At 39.7% G+C, this 16,311-nt stretch overlaps 1 protein-coding gene across 1 annotated transcript; it reads left to right on the top strand.

Moving 5' to 3' along the window:
• The first annotated feature begins 4 nt into the window (after positions 1–4).
• Positions 5–6,319, top strand: fh (fumarate hydratase). Its single transcript, XM_057841519.1, has 2 exons — positions 5–710; positions 5,267–6,319. The coding sequence occupies exons 1-2, from the start codon at positions 77–79 to the stop codon at positions 6,130–6,132; spliced, it is 1,500 nt and encodes a 499-aa protein (XP_057697502.1). The 5' UTR covers positions 5–76; the 3' UTR covers positions 6,133–6,319.
• The last annotated feature ends 9,992 nt before the right edge of the window (positions 6,320–16,311 follow it).

Raw genomic sequence — 16,311 nt, 5'->3', positions numbered from 1 at the left:
TTTGTCCAATGATAGCTCTCAATGCGAACGGCAGCGTCGTGACCTCCTCCTCTGTCCTCACCTCTACTGTCCAACCATGCTTCGCTCTTTTCTACGTGTCCAACAGCTAAAGTGCAACTTGCGCACTTTGCCGAGTGTCCACGCAGACTGTAAACTCCTTCTAAATCCTTGCAGGATGGCCAGTTCGGACTTCCGGATCGAGCGTGACACGTTCGGCGAGCTCAAGGTCCCGGCGGACAAGTACTACGGCGCCCAGACCGTCAGATCTACCATGAACTTCAAGATCGGTGGTCCGTCGGAGCGAATGCCATTGCCGCTCATCCACGCCTTTGGGATCTTGAAGAAAGCTGCGGCTGAGGTGAATAAAGACTACGGTCTGGACCCGAAGATCGCGAACGCCATCTGCCAAGCGGCGGACGAGGTGGCGGCCGGGAAGCTGGACGATCATTTCCCTCTGGTGGTGTGGCAGACCGGCTCCGGAACTCAAACCAACATGAACGTGAACGAGGTGATCAGCAACCGAGCCATCGAGATTCTCGGAGGACAACTGGGCTCCAAGAATCCGGTCCACCCAAACGACCACGTCAACAAAAGCCAAAGTTCCAATGACACGTTCCCCACGGCCATGCACATCGCTGCAGCCACGGAAGTCCACCAGGTTCTTCTGCCGGGCCTGCAGACTTTGCACGACGCGCTGGCAGCCAAGGCACGTATACAAATGGTGTATAACTATTTTTTGGGGCCAGGGCGGTGAAAGATGTTGGCCTCTTCAAGATACGAGTTTATTCGTTTTGTGGCCAGCTCGTAACCTAAACAAAACACTCGCATATCACAATCTCATGAGCTGCCTGTGTCATCTCTAGACACTGCTGTCTCTGTAAAAATATACTTTTTTTCATGCTCAAAAGTAATCTAATATAAACCGTCTCTTACAGCCAATATGCCAAAGGGTTATTCTGGATTGATATACCAATCAATTTTTAAAGCACAATCAAATCCAAATGGATCAAATCTCAAAGTGTTTATTCTCATCTTTTTGATATGCCATTTTGTTAAAAATATTTACAGTCAGATTTCTAAACTGTTTTGGGTAAAAAAAAAAAAAAACTTCCAGAGACATCAAAATATCTTTATTTTTATTGCCTTTATTGCTCAGTAAAAGGCTATTAAATTAACTAGTGCCAGACTTTTTAATATTGGCAAATATCATATAGTTTTCCAAAGAATCATTATATCATCATAACAAAGATTATTTACCCCCCTAATATACAGTGGCATGAAAAAGTATCTGAACCCTTTGGAAATTCTCAAATTTCTGCATAAAATCACCATCAAATGTGATTTGATCTTTGTCAAACTAACACAGATTAAAAACAGTACCTGCTTTAACTAAAGCCATCCAAAGATAGGTTTTCATATATTAATTGGGATAGTATGCAAACAATGACAGAAGGGGGAAAAATAAGTAAGTGAACCATCACAATTAATATTTTGTGCCCCCCCCTTTGGCAGCAATAACTAATAACAGATCAGTCTGGCACATCGATCAGGACTAACCTTGGCCCATTCTTCTCTACAAAACTGCTGTAGTTCAGTCGGATTCCTGGGATGTCTGGCATGCATCGCTGTCTTTAGGTCATGTCTCAATGAGGTTCAAGTCTGGACTTTGACTTGGCCACTCCAGAACGTGTATTTTGTTTTTCTGAAACCATTCAGAAGCTGATTTACTTCTGTGTTTTGGATCATTGTATTGTTGCAGCATCCATCCTCTTTTTAGCTTTAATTGTCTGACAGACGGCCTCAGGTTTTCCTGCAAAACATCCTGATAAACTTTTGAATTCATTTTTCCATTAATGATTGCAAGTAGTCCAAGCCCTGAGGCAGCAAAACAGCCCCAAAACATGAGGCTCCCTCCACCATGCTTCACAGTGGAGATGAGGTGTTGATATTGGTGAGCTGTTCCATTTTTCCTCCACACATGACATTGTGTTACTCCCAAACAATTCAACTTTGGTTTCATCAGTCCACAAAATATTTTGCCAAAACTTCTGTGGACTGTCCAAGTGCCTTTTTGCCAACATTAAACGAGCAACTATGTTTTTTTTTAGACAGCAGTGGCTTCCTATATTGAGTCCTCCCACAAATACCATTCTTGGCCATAGTTTTACATATAGTTGATGTGTGCACAGAGATATTGGACTGTGCCAGTGATTGCTGTAAGTCTTTAGCTGACACTCTAGGGTTCCTTTTTTTTACCTCTCTGAGTATTCTGCACTGAACTCTTGGCGTCATCTTTGGTGGACGGTCACTCCTTGGGAATGAAGCAACAGTGCCAAACTCTCTCCAACTTCTCTGACTGTCGATTGACCAACATCCAGGCTTTTAGAGATGGTTTTGTATCCTTTCCCAGCTTTATACAAATCAACAATCCTTAATCACAGGTCTTCAGACACTCTTTTGACCGAGCCATGATGCACATCAGACAATGCTTCTCATCAAGACAATTCTTACCAGGTGTGTGTTCTATAGTGGGCAGGGCAGCTTTAAACCACTCACCAGTGATTAGGCACACACCTGACTTAAAATTGTTTGGTAAAAATTGGTTTCAGTTGCTCTTTAAGTGTCCGTAGGCAGAGGGTTCACTTATTTTTCCCCCTTCTTTCATATTTTGCATGCTATTGTCATTAACATATGAAAACCTATGAATATTTGGGTGGTTTAGTTCAAGCAAACACTGTTTTTACATCTGTGTGATTTTGACAAAGATCAGATCACATTTCATTGTGATTTTATGCAGAAATTCCAAAAGGTTGATACTTTTTCATACCACTGTATGCAATCGTTTACAATCATCAATAGTTTTTTTTTTCTTCTCAAAAATAACCACATGACTACTGTATAATTCCGAGGAGTTCCTATATTGAAATTGAGGAATTCCTATATTGATCTCGATTTATAAATTGATCGAAACACGTTGTATGAAACAGAATCGTGGCAGAATTTGTAATACTGGCAAACACCATATTGTTGTCCAAAGAAATGAAATCGTATCATATTGTCATGGAATTGATGAATTTACACAACTAGTCAAAACTAGGTGTGTATGACACATTGAGAAATTACAAATAACTGATTGAAATACCAAACATTGAAAAATGTCACCGTTAAGAAAAGCCATTTTGTTAAAGGGAACCACGGACAGAAAGACTTGTTGTTCTTAAAAGATAAATGTTAATACTGTATGAGTTATAATAATTTAATATTCAAAAGCCTCTTAATATTTTCGTTTTTATAAAATTTGAAAAATTAGTTTAACTAGTAGCTCTCCATTGTTGTTGACGACACAACACACTCTGGGCAGTGACGTCACTGGGCAGCGCTGTGTTACTCGTTAGCTACATAAACATGTCGTCGGTTCTGCCGTCCCATTTGAACCCGACGGAAAAGTGATGAGAAGGACAGCATTGTCGATATTCCACAAAACGAGCAGCAAAAGTAATTAAATTAAGGTCTCTAGCGGGATTTGACGCCTCGTTTCCTATGCGACAGACGACTGCATAGACCACAGGACTATACTTCCCCATGACGTTGGAGTCATGATTTTCCTTATAAAGCAATCGCAACCCACATGCGTTGTCTGTGCAGTAAAACCTGAAAGGGAAACGCAACTAAAAAGAAAGTGCGGCTGGCTTGACCACGGAATTAGAAAACGCGGCTCACTTCAGACAGCAATCAGACAACAATAACATAGGGATTGCGTAAAAGGGTTTATTGAACATATAAAAAAATACGTGATTGCAAAAAGGGTCCGTGACAGTAGGTCGAGATCAAAAAAAAAAAAAAAAACTGAGGGAAAACTGTGGTTAGAGGCAGACAAACAGGAAAAAATGCAACGATGCAACTAGCAACGAAGGGATATCCAAACTGTCGAATAGCAGCAAGTCAATATCACGGCAAGCCGCCTAGGATCGGTTTAAAGACACTGCTAATGAGCCGGAATTGGATGCAGGTACGACGTTGGGAACTCATTCCACAATCTGACCAGCACCAGAATAAGACAAAATCATGCGAGTCGTCATACTAGCTTTGCGTGTTAGCTAGCACAGCTATTCTCTCAGTCCAGCCCAACCGCGTCATTACCCACAGCGTGCATTGCGCGCGTAAAACATGGCGTGCTCCTTAGGTCAAAACATGTACTAAATATTATAGATGTTTTAAATCAATTACAATATGTATTTCTAATAATGTATTGTTGTAAAAGAAAAATAACTGTGGCTTATTAGAGCCTACAAGTCAGAGGTTCCCTTTAATAACTGTGGTCTCCATTCAAATGGCCGAAATGTTTCAGGGACCGAATTGTCAAAAATGTCTACATTGCTTTTTATTTGTTACTGCTTTAGGTGAAATCTAACTTATTGTGTTAAATGTGCATAGTTTTAGTTAATCACTCATATTGGTGTCCAAAAAATATAACTTATTGTTAGGGTTGTTCCGATCATGTTTTTTTGCTCCTGATCCGATCCCGATCGTTTTAGTTTGAGTATCTGCCGATCCCGATATTTCCCGATCCGATTGCTTTATTTTTTTGCTCCCGATTCAATTCGAATCATTCCCGATAATTTTTCCCGATCATATACATTTTGGCAATGCATTAAGAAAAACATGAATAAAACTCGGACGAATATATACATTCAACATACAGTACATAAATACTGTATTTGCTTAATATGACAATAAATCCTCAAGATGGCATTTACATTATTAACATTCTTTCTGTGAGAGGGATCCATGGATAGAAAGACTTGTAATTCTCAAAGGATAAATGTGACTTTGTATATTGTGACTAAATATTGCCATCTGGTATATTTGTTGAGCTTTCAGTAAATGATACTGTAGCCATTTAACTGTTCTGCCCAAATGCATGATGGGAAGTGCAACCATGACTGTGCGTAGTGGTACCAATTGATATATCTTCTCTGCGTTGGGAAACACTCACTTTGGATGAGTGTAACATATTATGTCTGTAACGTTAAATACAATTAGAAAACGATTTAATAAAAAAAAAAATTTTTTTTTTTTTTAAAAAGACATGTCCGCTATTTTTTTGCCGATTCCGATACTTTGAAAATGACGTGATCTGATCACGTCATTTTCTACATCTCACGTCATTTTCACATCTCTACTTATTGTATCGTAATGAAATTGCGGCTTTATACCCTTAATAATTCTGTTGCTATTATTGATTTATTATTTTTTTACTAGGCAGAAGAGTTTAAGGACATCATCAAGATCGGTCGCACGCACACCCAGGATGCCGTTCCACTATCTTTAGGCCAGGAGTTCGGCGGATATGTGCAGCAAGTCAAGTACAGCATCGAACGAGTCAAGGCGGCCATGCCGCGGGTGTACGAGCTAGCTGCCGGGGGCACAGCCGTGGGCACGGGCCTCAACACTCGCGTAGGCTTCGCCGAGAAGGTGGCGTCTACGGTGTCCGCCCTGACCGGGCTGCCCTTCGTGACGGCAGCCAACAAATTCGAGGCGCTGGCTGCACACGACGCCCTGGTCGAGCTGAGTGGCGCCCTAAACACTGTGGCGGTGAGCATGATGAAGATCGCCAACGACGTGCGTTTCCTGGGCTCGGGCCCGCGCTCCGGTCTGGGTGAGCTCATCCTGCCCGAGAACGAACCGGGCAGCAGCATCATGCCCGGGAAGGTCAATCCCACACAGTGCGAGGCCATGACCATGGTGGCCGCCCAAGTGATGGGCAACCACGTGGCGGTGAGCGTGGGGGGCAGCAATGGCCACTTTGAGCTCAATGTCTTCAAGCCTATGATGGCCAAGAACGTGCTAAACTCTGCACGCCTCTTGGGCGACGCCAGCGTCTCCTTCAGCGTCAACTGCGTGGCGGGCATCCAGGCCAACAGGGAACGGATTGACAAGCTGATGAATGAGTCGCTCATGCTGGTGACGGCACTTAACCCGCACATCGGTTATGACAAGGCGGCCACCATCGCCAAGACGGCGCACAAGAAGGGCTCCACGCTCAAGGCGGTGGCCGTGGAGCTAGGCTACCTCACTGAGGAGCAGTTCGACCAGTGGGTCAAGCCAAGTGAAATGCTGGGACCCAAGTAAAGCGGGTTAAAGATCAACAGAGACATGTAATTTAATACAAATAAATCACGGGGTCACTAAAATGGATTGACTGTCGGGACAGGCAGATGGAATGTTGCACTGGATTTTTACATCATGTGCCATCCTAATTGTTTCCAAATGGGTTGTGCTTTGCAACATTTATGAATTAAATAGCAAGACTAAAGCATTGTTTCGCAGTTTTTCTTGAATAAAACACACCATTCACATGAGTTAAGTTGCGACAAACGTTTTCCTTTCCTAATTTGTCATACTTTTTCCCTGAAAATAAATCTTTTGGAAGAATAAATGTCCCACGGGCACAGTTCCTGCAGGTTTGAACAAGTGAAATTTAAGGTTTTGAAGACAAATTAAGACAGAATTTAATGCCAATACCAGGGGGAACAACTTTAACAGCTAACTTCCCATAAAATCTAACTTCCACAACGTGAAGTTTTGCATTAGCAGACAAAATCCCCTACTCACATGACAACTTGAGCATGAGTGTTTTATCAGTATCACTTGGACAGGAAAATCGGCATCTGTTCATCACATGGAAAACTTTTCAACAAGGATTGACTTAAGGTTGCTCAATGTACTCTTTGAGCTTAACGCTATGACATCTATTGCGTACAATACGGCTTTACCCCACGATTGTAATGCAATGTCAAAGCCGTGTATTCATAGTTGAGTTCATAGCCAAATATGAGCAACATTGGTGTTGCGTATTGTCATCAGAAATAAACACTGTTAAGGTACCAGATTTCTCAGTAATGTTGAATTCTCGTGTGTTGCTGTGTGACAGAACCTAAAAGACCAGCGGTCCTCAAACTAAAAATCAACACAACATTTGCGGTATTCAATGAGATGGGAACAAGCTAGTGAGCAGTGTTGGGAATAACGCCGTTACATAATGGCGTTATTTGTTCAGTAACGGGGTAACCTAATTATTGTTTCCGCCGTTATTTTATTTATTTTATCTTTATTTTATCAGGCAGTCTCATTGAGATTAATCTCTTTTATAAGAGAGGCCTGAGCACAAAGAAACTCACAAATATCAAACAACACAAAATACACTAACGGAAACAGTTACAATAATCAGTGAAAACATCAGACAAAAGAGATTTAAAATCACCAAGATGAATGATTGACTTTAGTTTAAGAGTGGTTTGCAATTCGTTCCATTTAAGATGAGCATAGTAGCTAAAGCCAGTTCTGCCAACATTAGTGCAAGTGGATGGAATGTTTAGGGTTGTGTAGTTGGATGATCGTGTTTTGTAGTTACTGGATTTGAATGACAGGAGAGATGTGAGGTAATTCGGAAGTTTGCACAGTAAAGCCTTATAGATGAATAACATGATATGGATATTTCTTCTTGACTGTAGTGAGGACCAATCAACGTTTTGATAAAGGGTACAATGATGAGTGTAAAAATTGTCATTGGTGATGAAACGTAGTGCACTGTGATAGACCGGGTTTAACTGTTGAAGAGTTGATGGAGCTGCATGACAGTACAGGATGTCCCCATAATCAAGTACAGAAACAAAAGAAGATAATACAATGGTTTTTCGGTTAGAAGTTGACAGCCTTTGATTCTATACAGGAAGCTAAGTTTAAATTTAAATTTACGGATTAGATGATGTATATGAGTTTTGAATGATAAATTACTGTCAATCCAAATTCCTAAGTATTTGTATGAATCAGTGAGAGTAATTTGGGTACCATTTAGGGATTTGATTCCAGATAAGTCTTTGTCAGTAATAGTGGAAGTGGAGAAAACCATGTATTTAGTTTTTTCAGAATTTAAAACTAATCTGTGATTATGAAGAGATATTTGTAAGCTATCAAAAGCAGTCTGTAAATGAGTCAGAGCTAGAGATGGCGAAGAACTGGGCGCATATAGAATACAATCATCAGCAAAAAAGTGGACAGTACAATATTGATTAGGAAAAAAAATATTATTAATGTATAACGTAAAAAGGAGTGGTCCAAGGACAGACCCCTGCGGCACCCCATTTTTAATAGTAAGTGGACTTGATTGAACGCCGTCAGCAGCAACAGTTTGTATTCTGTCTGTAAGGTAGGACTCAAACCAGTTGAGGGCATTAACGTCTAAACCTATGGCCTGCAGTTTATGAAGCATCACCTGGAAGTGATTGTGATTGGCTGAGGGTTACAGTCATGTGTCATGGTAAGGCAATCAGAGCCGGTGTTTTCACACACAAACCAGAACAGCGCGTGCGGCAAACACACCCGCAAAGCAGATGCAGAGGGATATGATGGCAGAGCATTCAGAGGAAAATTTGTCCTTTACGAGGAGATATAAACACTATTTCAAGTCAAAATACTTGAAGTACAGTAGGCTATGTCTACTTGACCAGTTGTCTCAGGTTGTGAGAGTTAGATTTAATTGATTAAACTCACTTTACATTGTTTACTGCTGATTGTTAATTATATTTTTTACTGTTTATTTTTGTTGCACTTCAAGTGTAAGATAAATTTGTTGCTGGTGAGGTGCAATAAATATTACAAGGTTCTCTAACACAACTACCTGTCTGTTCTTCTCTATTCAACTGACTTGAATACTGCTCAGAAAATTTCAAATTCTTTGACATACAAAAACTTCATTTTAAAGTAACGGAAATAGTTACTTTCCCTGGTAACTAGTTACTTTTACTATAGAGTAATTGAGTTACTAACTCAGTTACTTTTTGGAAGAAGTAGTGAGTAACTATGACCAGTGACGTGCGGTGAGGTTCATGGTTGGTGAGGCACTCACTCCTTTAGTGTCAGATTTCCAAATATATAAACCAAAAAGGGTAGCTTATTCAATTGGCTACTGGTTATTTCATATCTCATCAGCATTCTTCACAAAACACGCACACACAGTACATATTATCGATATGTAAAAGTAAGAAAATAACATGCATTTGCTCTACACCCTCAATGTGTTGGCCGTCGCAATTCTATAATTAATGCAACATAAATGAGAGTAAAGAGTGGTGTACAAAACCACAGAATTCAATTCTGACCTTTAGTGAAATATTCAGTTGTTTTTAAAACTTTTAATTCTGATACTTTAATCAATTTATCACAGATTGCTAAACAAAAAGTGTGAAAAGAAAAACAAAGAATATTTTATTTAAGTCCAAAATTTAGTTTTTAAATATTCTATTGTATTTTTCTTAGTCTCTTTTTTTTATTTTTATTTTTTTTATAAGATTGAAATGAAAACTTTTTGTGGTCTTGCGCCTGTCCTTACCACAAAAACCGCCGTTACTTTGGAGGGGCATAGGTTTGTCTCAACATTCGTAGGGACGATATGACAGCATAACCAGCATGTAGGTACACTTTTTGCTGGGGACGAGACATTAATAAGACCAAACAGATTGGATGAAGGGGGCAAAGGGCCACATTTCTCATGTATATGAACCTAATTAATTAATAGGCAAAATGATCAATGCAAAATAAATCCTTATCTACTGATAATAACGTTTACGTGCATTGGTTCAGATGATACACTGTTCGATTCAAACCTTTGTTTTAAAAAAAATACTAAAGAAACATTTTGAAAACTTCCTGAATAAATGTCTGGTTTTTATTAGCAAACATAAACATAATGAAAATAATTCACTTAATAATGGTAGGGTCAATTCTATCCTTACAACATATGGAACTATTGAAAGATCTAAATTCTCTATATAACTGAACATTATATCATGCAAAAAAGGTAAGGTTGCTTAAAAGTTGGTGGGGACAATTTTAGCATCCTGAAAAGTTGGTAGTGTTATGTCCCTACCGTCCCTATGCAAACCTACGCCCTTTTTGTAAAAGTCCTCCTTATTTTCCTTTACTTTAAAAAATCTCTCCGCCTCAATGGAGAGGATTGCTTCAATTAGATCGTTCTGTGTTCTATTTGACAAGCCAGAAAAACACAGTGGATGTGTCCAAATGTCTAGCTAACCTTTCATCTTTCTCAGCAAAACCATGTAATCGTTCTACATATATGACACGTTTAGAAGAGCTTACAGGCTCATCGTTACCATGAAATGTTAACTCCTGTTTAGCTAGGATGCAGGTTGCATTAATGAGGTCTTTCAAACTCTTTCGGTTTTCCTTTACCTTAGCATTGCGGATGCTACCGTTGAGCTTCCACTGTTCGTCAAAGCCAAATCGATCCTTGAGCTTCCAAAAGTTTTTAAAGCAATCAGGCTTTGAATGTGAGTGGTCGAGAGCTCATGTTTGCTGAGGCTTCGTGGTAGTTTTTTAATGTCACAATATCTCGTGTTATTCCAGACACCGGCACAAGTTGAGAAGAAAAGACAGGGAAAGCAGCAAAGACGATTTTTCGAAGGACAGTCACATAACCAGCCTTTTCGGGTGTACCAGTCCGTTTGAAAAGCGCGAGTTATCTTCTGTCCCGTAGTTTGAAGCAAACCTTTTAGCTCCGGTGTTGTGTTAATCGCGTCCACTTTTAACGGAAAGTCCAGTTTCACGTACGCCCCCTTTCAGTGCGGCAGAGCACTATCTGCCGCAACCTGTGCCTTTTCACTGCGGTTTTATTTCCCATCAGCAAAACTAAATATGTCGCTAACAAACATTAAACTTTAACGGTTAAAGACATTAGCCAGACTGTGGAAAATCAGGTCAAATAAACGCATCTGGAAACATTATAATGGCGACATACAGATGTACGGCAACCAGCACGCTCCAATTCCACGTATCAACCCAGTTTGTTATGGATTGCGCATTCAGAGGTGAGGTTTTACTCGTTGTTGCCGCACCTCTCGTTTCATTTCTTTATTTGAACAGGAAATAGGCAAATTAAGCGATTTTGACTATAAAAAAATGTTTGAAATGAGTCATACATAAAGAGCAATGGACAAATATTAATATAAATTTGATGCTATAATTATTTTTTTGTCATGACGATGATGTCATGATTATTTTTTGACATGCTCCCCTGACCGCACGTCACTGATTTTTAAAGTACTGTGCCCAACACTGCTAGTGAGTGGGAACCTCTTTGTACCTCACAATAGGGAATGGGACGTACTACGTCATTGTTTGGACCCGCCTCCATGCTGGCAATATAATTCACTTCCGGGCCGGCAGAGTCAATGCGGATTGTAACGTGTGGTAGTGCTAAGCTAACTCTTTCGGTGTTTTAGAAAGAAAATATGGGTGCTTATTGTTGCGTTACCGGGTGCAACAGCGTCTCCTACGACAAAAAAAGGGGTTAGGAAAAATGGACTCACTTTTCACCGTTTTCCTGCATGGAGGACCAAATATCAGATCACGAAGGTACGACGGATGGCTGGATTGCAGCGGTTCGTCGGAAAAGCATTTCTTATGATCATATTTCTGCTGGAATGAGAGTGTATTCCCCTCATCTCTACTCTTGTAAGTTGAACGATTTATCCGTTTTGGTTTCAATACGTTTTTTGTTTTTGTTTTTTTCTTTACTGTTGTGTAAATCTGCCTCGGTAGCAATGCTAACCTACTCCTCCTCATCACCTACCTGTTGTGTTACTAGGAAAACCTGCATATGAAATGCTGACAACACATCCCGATTGGTCACCATATCTCTTCTTGGGTTATTCTGAGGTCAAGCGCACCACATCGGAGCGTTGAGAGGTTGGAAAGGCGAAGAGTGCACGCTGAAACTTCAGTTTGCTCTGCTCTTACAAACACGATCCCAAGTGTTATGAAAAGTCAATAAAATATGAATACCAAAACATGACTTGAACAACTTCTTGACAAACTGTAACTGCTTGTTGTTTACTTCAGGTCTTCATAATAAACAGGTGTAATAATTACAAAGTCAGGTGACTTAATTTTGTTATTCTATTTGGAATATGCATTGACAATTTTTGGACAGTGTTGTAGACAAGAACTGGGACTGATAAGTTGCAATAGATTTATTTCAAGTAATGCAATTTCTCCAATACGATATTTGAATTGACAGTTTAAAATCTTTAAATTAGTGCAAACAAGGCCCACCCTCTGACGGTGGCAGCAAATATTATATAATTATAAGTAATACACAAATACAAGATCACAATAAACGTGTCTTTGTCAAAGCAGTTTAAAACACTATTTACTGGCCTTGGGTAAATTGCCAGACAGGATAAATATGTGCTTTAAAGTTCTTGCATTTCCATTTTAAGTATTGCAAGTACTAGTCTCCAACACAGTATTTGAACTGACAGTTTAAAATCATTTTAGTACAAAATGGCCCACACTCTGGCAGGGGGCAGCAAATATTATAATACATAATACATTATAAAAAGCTATATACTATATAAATACAAGATCACAACAAAACCTGTATTTTTCAAAGCAGTTAAAAAACATCCAGTGGCCTTAGGTAAATAAAGGTGTATAAATATGTACTTTACAGTTCTTGCATTTCTATTTTAGGTATTGCAACTTTTCCAACACTATTTGAATTGACAGTCTAAAGTCTACATAAGTGCAAATAAGAATATTATAATTTAAAAATAATAATAGAATATATAAATTCAACATTACAATGAAAGGTGTCTTTGTCAAAGTGGTTAAAAAAAAAAAAAAAACGTCACTGGCCATAGTTAAATAGCCAGGCAGAATAAATATGTGCATTAAAGTTCTTGCATTTTCACAAGTTAAAAGCCCGCAGTTCATCGACGAGAAGGGCAGACCCAGATGGCGTCTGCTGCAGGGGCTTGTTTGAGTCCGACACAGGACAAATGGAACCACTCCATTGAACAAATTTTCTTTGTCAAATGATCCAAGAAGAGAGATGGTGACCAATCGGGATGTGTTGTCAGCAGGTTTACCTAGGAACACAACAGGTAGGGGAGTCGTAGTAGGCGAGCATTGCTACCGAGGCAGATTTACACAACGGTGTAAAAAAACAAAAACGTATTGAAACCAAAAGTGGATAAATCGTTCAACTTACAAGAGTAGAGATGACAGGAACACACTCTCATTCCAGCAGAAATATGATCATAAGAAATGCTTTTCCGACGAACCGCTGCAATCCAGCCATCCGTCGTACCTTCGTGATCTGATATTTGGTCCTCCATGCAGGAAAACGGTGAAAAGTGAGTCCATTTTTCCTCACCCCTTTTTTTGTCGTAGGAGACGCTGTTGCACCCGGTAACGCAACAATAAAGCACCCATATTTTCTTTCTAAAACACCGAAAGAGTTAGCTTAGCACTATCACACGTTACAATCCGCATTGACTCTGCCGGCCCGGAAGTGAATTATATTGCCAGCATGGAGGCGGGTCCAAACAATGACGTAGTACGTCCCATATAGAACGTAAAAACAACCGAAATAGGAAATAAAATTATACATTAAAAAATGCATTTAACCATGAATAGAATTAAATAAATAAATAAAACAAAAATGACAGAAATGAGTCCAGACCTGAATCCCATTGAACACCTGTGGCGAGATCTGAAAATGGCATTTTGGAGAAGGCACCCTTCAAAACACAGAGACCTGGAGTAGTTGGCCAAAGACAAATGGTCTAAAATTCCAGCAGGTCATTTTAATAAACTCAATGATGGATACCGAAAACGGTTGTTCGCAGTCATTTTATCTAAAGGATGTGCTACCAAGTATTAGGCTGAGGGTGCCAATACTTTTGTCCGGCTCATTTTTGTAGTTTTGTGTAAAATGATAATGATTTAATTTTTTTTTCATTCTCTTTTTTGTTTTTTAGTTGCAAGCAAAATAAATGATTTTACTACCAAAGCATTTTTAATTGCAGTCATTTTCTGGGAGAAATTGAGCATTATCTGACAGAATTGCATGCGGGGGGGCCAATACTTTTGGCCAGCACTGTAAATATTAGGGCTGTCCCAAATGACTAATTTCCTACCGATTAGTCAGCCGACTATTTTTACGATTAGTCGACTAATCTAGTATTTTTTTTTTTTTTTTAACTAATTTAATAATGAAATTTTTGTCAAAGCTTATTAATTCAAAAAAACATTTTGGAACACCTAAATTCTTTACTAACGTATAAATAAATAACATAAATATCAATAATAAATCACAAACAATGAGGTCAAATGCCGCTGGCATAAACTGGTGCAAAAAAAAAATGTAAACGGAAACACTGTGACTTCACCTTTTTAACAGGAGTCAAAACAATTCTTACTCTTTTTGCGGTATGTCATTGTCTATATTGTTCTCAATGTTAAAATGAATTGCAATGTCCCGGACAATCATTTTCAGAATACTTTGTGTGAGTTCAGATGCTCCTTCCGGTGTGCATTCCGCATTTTTGGGGGAGGGGAAAAACTGTTCAACTTTTGTTTGTTTTAACTTGAAGATAACGCAGAGGGTACACTGAAATATTACCACAATTATTTTGAATGAAAGGCTCACATACCCACAGTAACAAAAATTAAGTATATAGTATTAATTTTATAGTATACTACTATATGTAAAACTTTATAATAATAAATAACTAACATAAATTCAGTCATGGATTACAGTAAGCAGGCCAGTGGTGTTTCCATATATATTTTTTATATTATGTATATACAGGATATATGTATATATTTTCCCAAAGTGGGAGCTTCCATGATCCTAATAATTTTAAGAATAATTTTAAAAAACACATAATTATATTAATTATTTTATTAAATAAAAATGCGCGTTGATACGACGCACATAAAGGCAACTTCAATTTAAAATATCGTTAGAGAGTTGTATGGACTTACAATCCGCTAGCTTGTTGTTTCTTGTTGTCTTCGAAAATTATACTTGGGTGACGGCGCTTCAAGTGTTCGTTTATAGCAGACGTGCTACCGTGGTATGCTTATGCGAGCTCAGCTTAGCAAAGAGTACACACAGTGGCACCCTCCATATTTTCCTTGAAATAATTCCAGGCTCTGGTTATTCTGCTCCGCTTTTTTGGCTTTATGCCGCTTTCACGTGTAACCATCTCTGCCCTTTTTGGAAATTGGTGGTGTTTTCAACTCCTCACCGGCGATTCACTTGGCTCGTTGTCATCGGTTCGTCTGGGTTCGTCCGATTTCCTCCTTGGGAAGGTGGCGGCGTGCATAAAAACACCGAGAGGCGTCGGATGGCTCTTTAAGGATACTTTTATTGACCAAAACAAAAACGTGGGGGATGAAGCCACTCAAGTCGGCGCGACCCGCGCACTTTTCCAACTCGCCGATCTCGCTGGCCCACTTTCTTCCTCTTTGCTCAATCTGACAAAGCCGGTCACATTGAAATAACACCGGCCCCCTTGGGGGTGCCAGTAACAACCGCTTGTATCGCGAACGCCTGCCATTCTAAACTTTATCCGCATGTATTTTTTAACCCGTCATTACCCGTCGACGGTACGTTTTGCCCGTCGACGCATTTACATCATCGATGACGTCGACAACGTCGACTAGTCGGGACAGCTCTAGTAAATATGTATTTAAAACAACACTTTGTCAATAGGAGATGCTGTCATTGCAAAACAAAACTATCAAATTTATTTTTCTTTGAAACAGTATACGAAACAATTGTGACTAAAGATGCACCGATACCGATAGTAGTATCGGCAGGGGGCGCCGATCCGGCCCGAAATGGTGGTATCGGTATCGGCGAGTACCAACAACGCCGCCGCCGATACCATTTACCGGTCCATTATTATAACATTTGACCACAGCCTTTTTCTCCTGGCGCTCACTACACTCTGTCTCTGTGTTGTGTGATGACACGTGAACACCAAGCAGCTATCGCTATTGGCCTGCTCCAGACCAATGAGAGCGGGCCAATAGCCGCTCCTGACCAATCAAAAGGGGGCTTTTTCATATGGACGAAAAACAAACCAGGAAATATGGCGGCGGTCGGGAAATATTTCCAAATAGAAATACCGTCGATTAAAATCAATGGCTGCATGCAAGATTTGCGGCCTGAAAGTTTGGAGATGTAGAGTTAAATCGGCCAGTTTTAATACCTCCAACTTGATAAAACATTTGAAGATGAAACGTGAACGAACACAACGAGTTTGAGCCTGCAAGAGCAGGACTGCTATCCAGAGGAAGAAGGCCGCTGGACCGGAGCAACAATCTCTGGTCAGTTCACTTCGTCTACTTTACTTTTATTGTCTTTTACTGAAAGAAATGCCGCAGTAATTTGGGAAGTGTTTCCAAAGTATTGTTGCCACCTTTCAGAAATAG

The sequence above is a fragment of the Corythoichthys intestinalis genome, chromosome 7 (assembly GCF_030265065.1).
Source record: "Corythoichthys intestinalis isolate RoL2023-P3 chromosome 7, ASM3026506v1, whole genome shotgun sequence".
In the NCBI taxonomy this organism is placed as follows: Eukaryota; Metazoa; Chordata; class Actinopteri; order Syngnathiformes; family Syngnathidae; genus Corythoichthys; species Corythoichthys intestinalis.
This window is presented reverse-complemented; position numbering and strand designations above follow the sequence as displayed.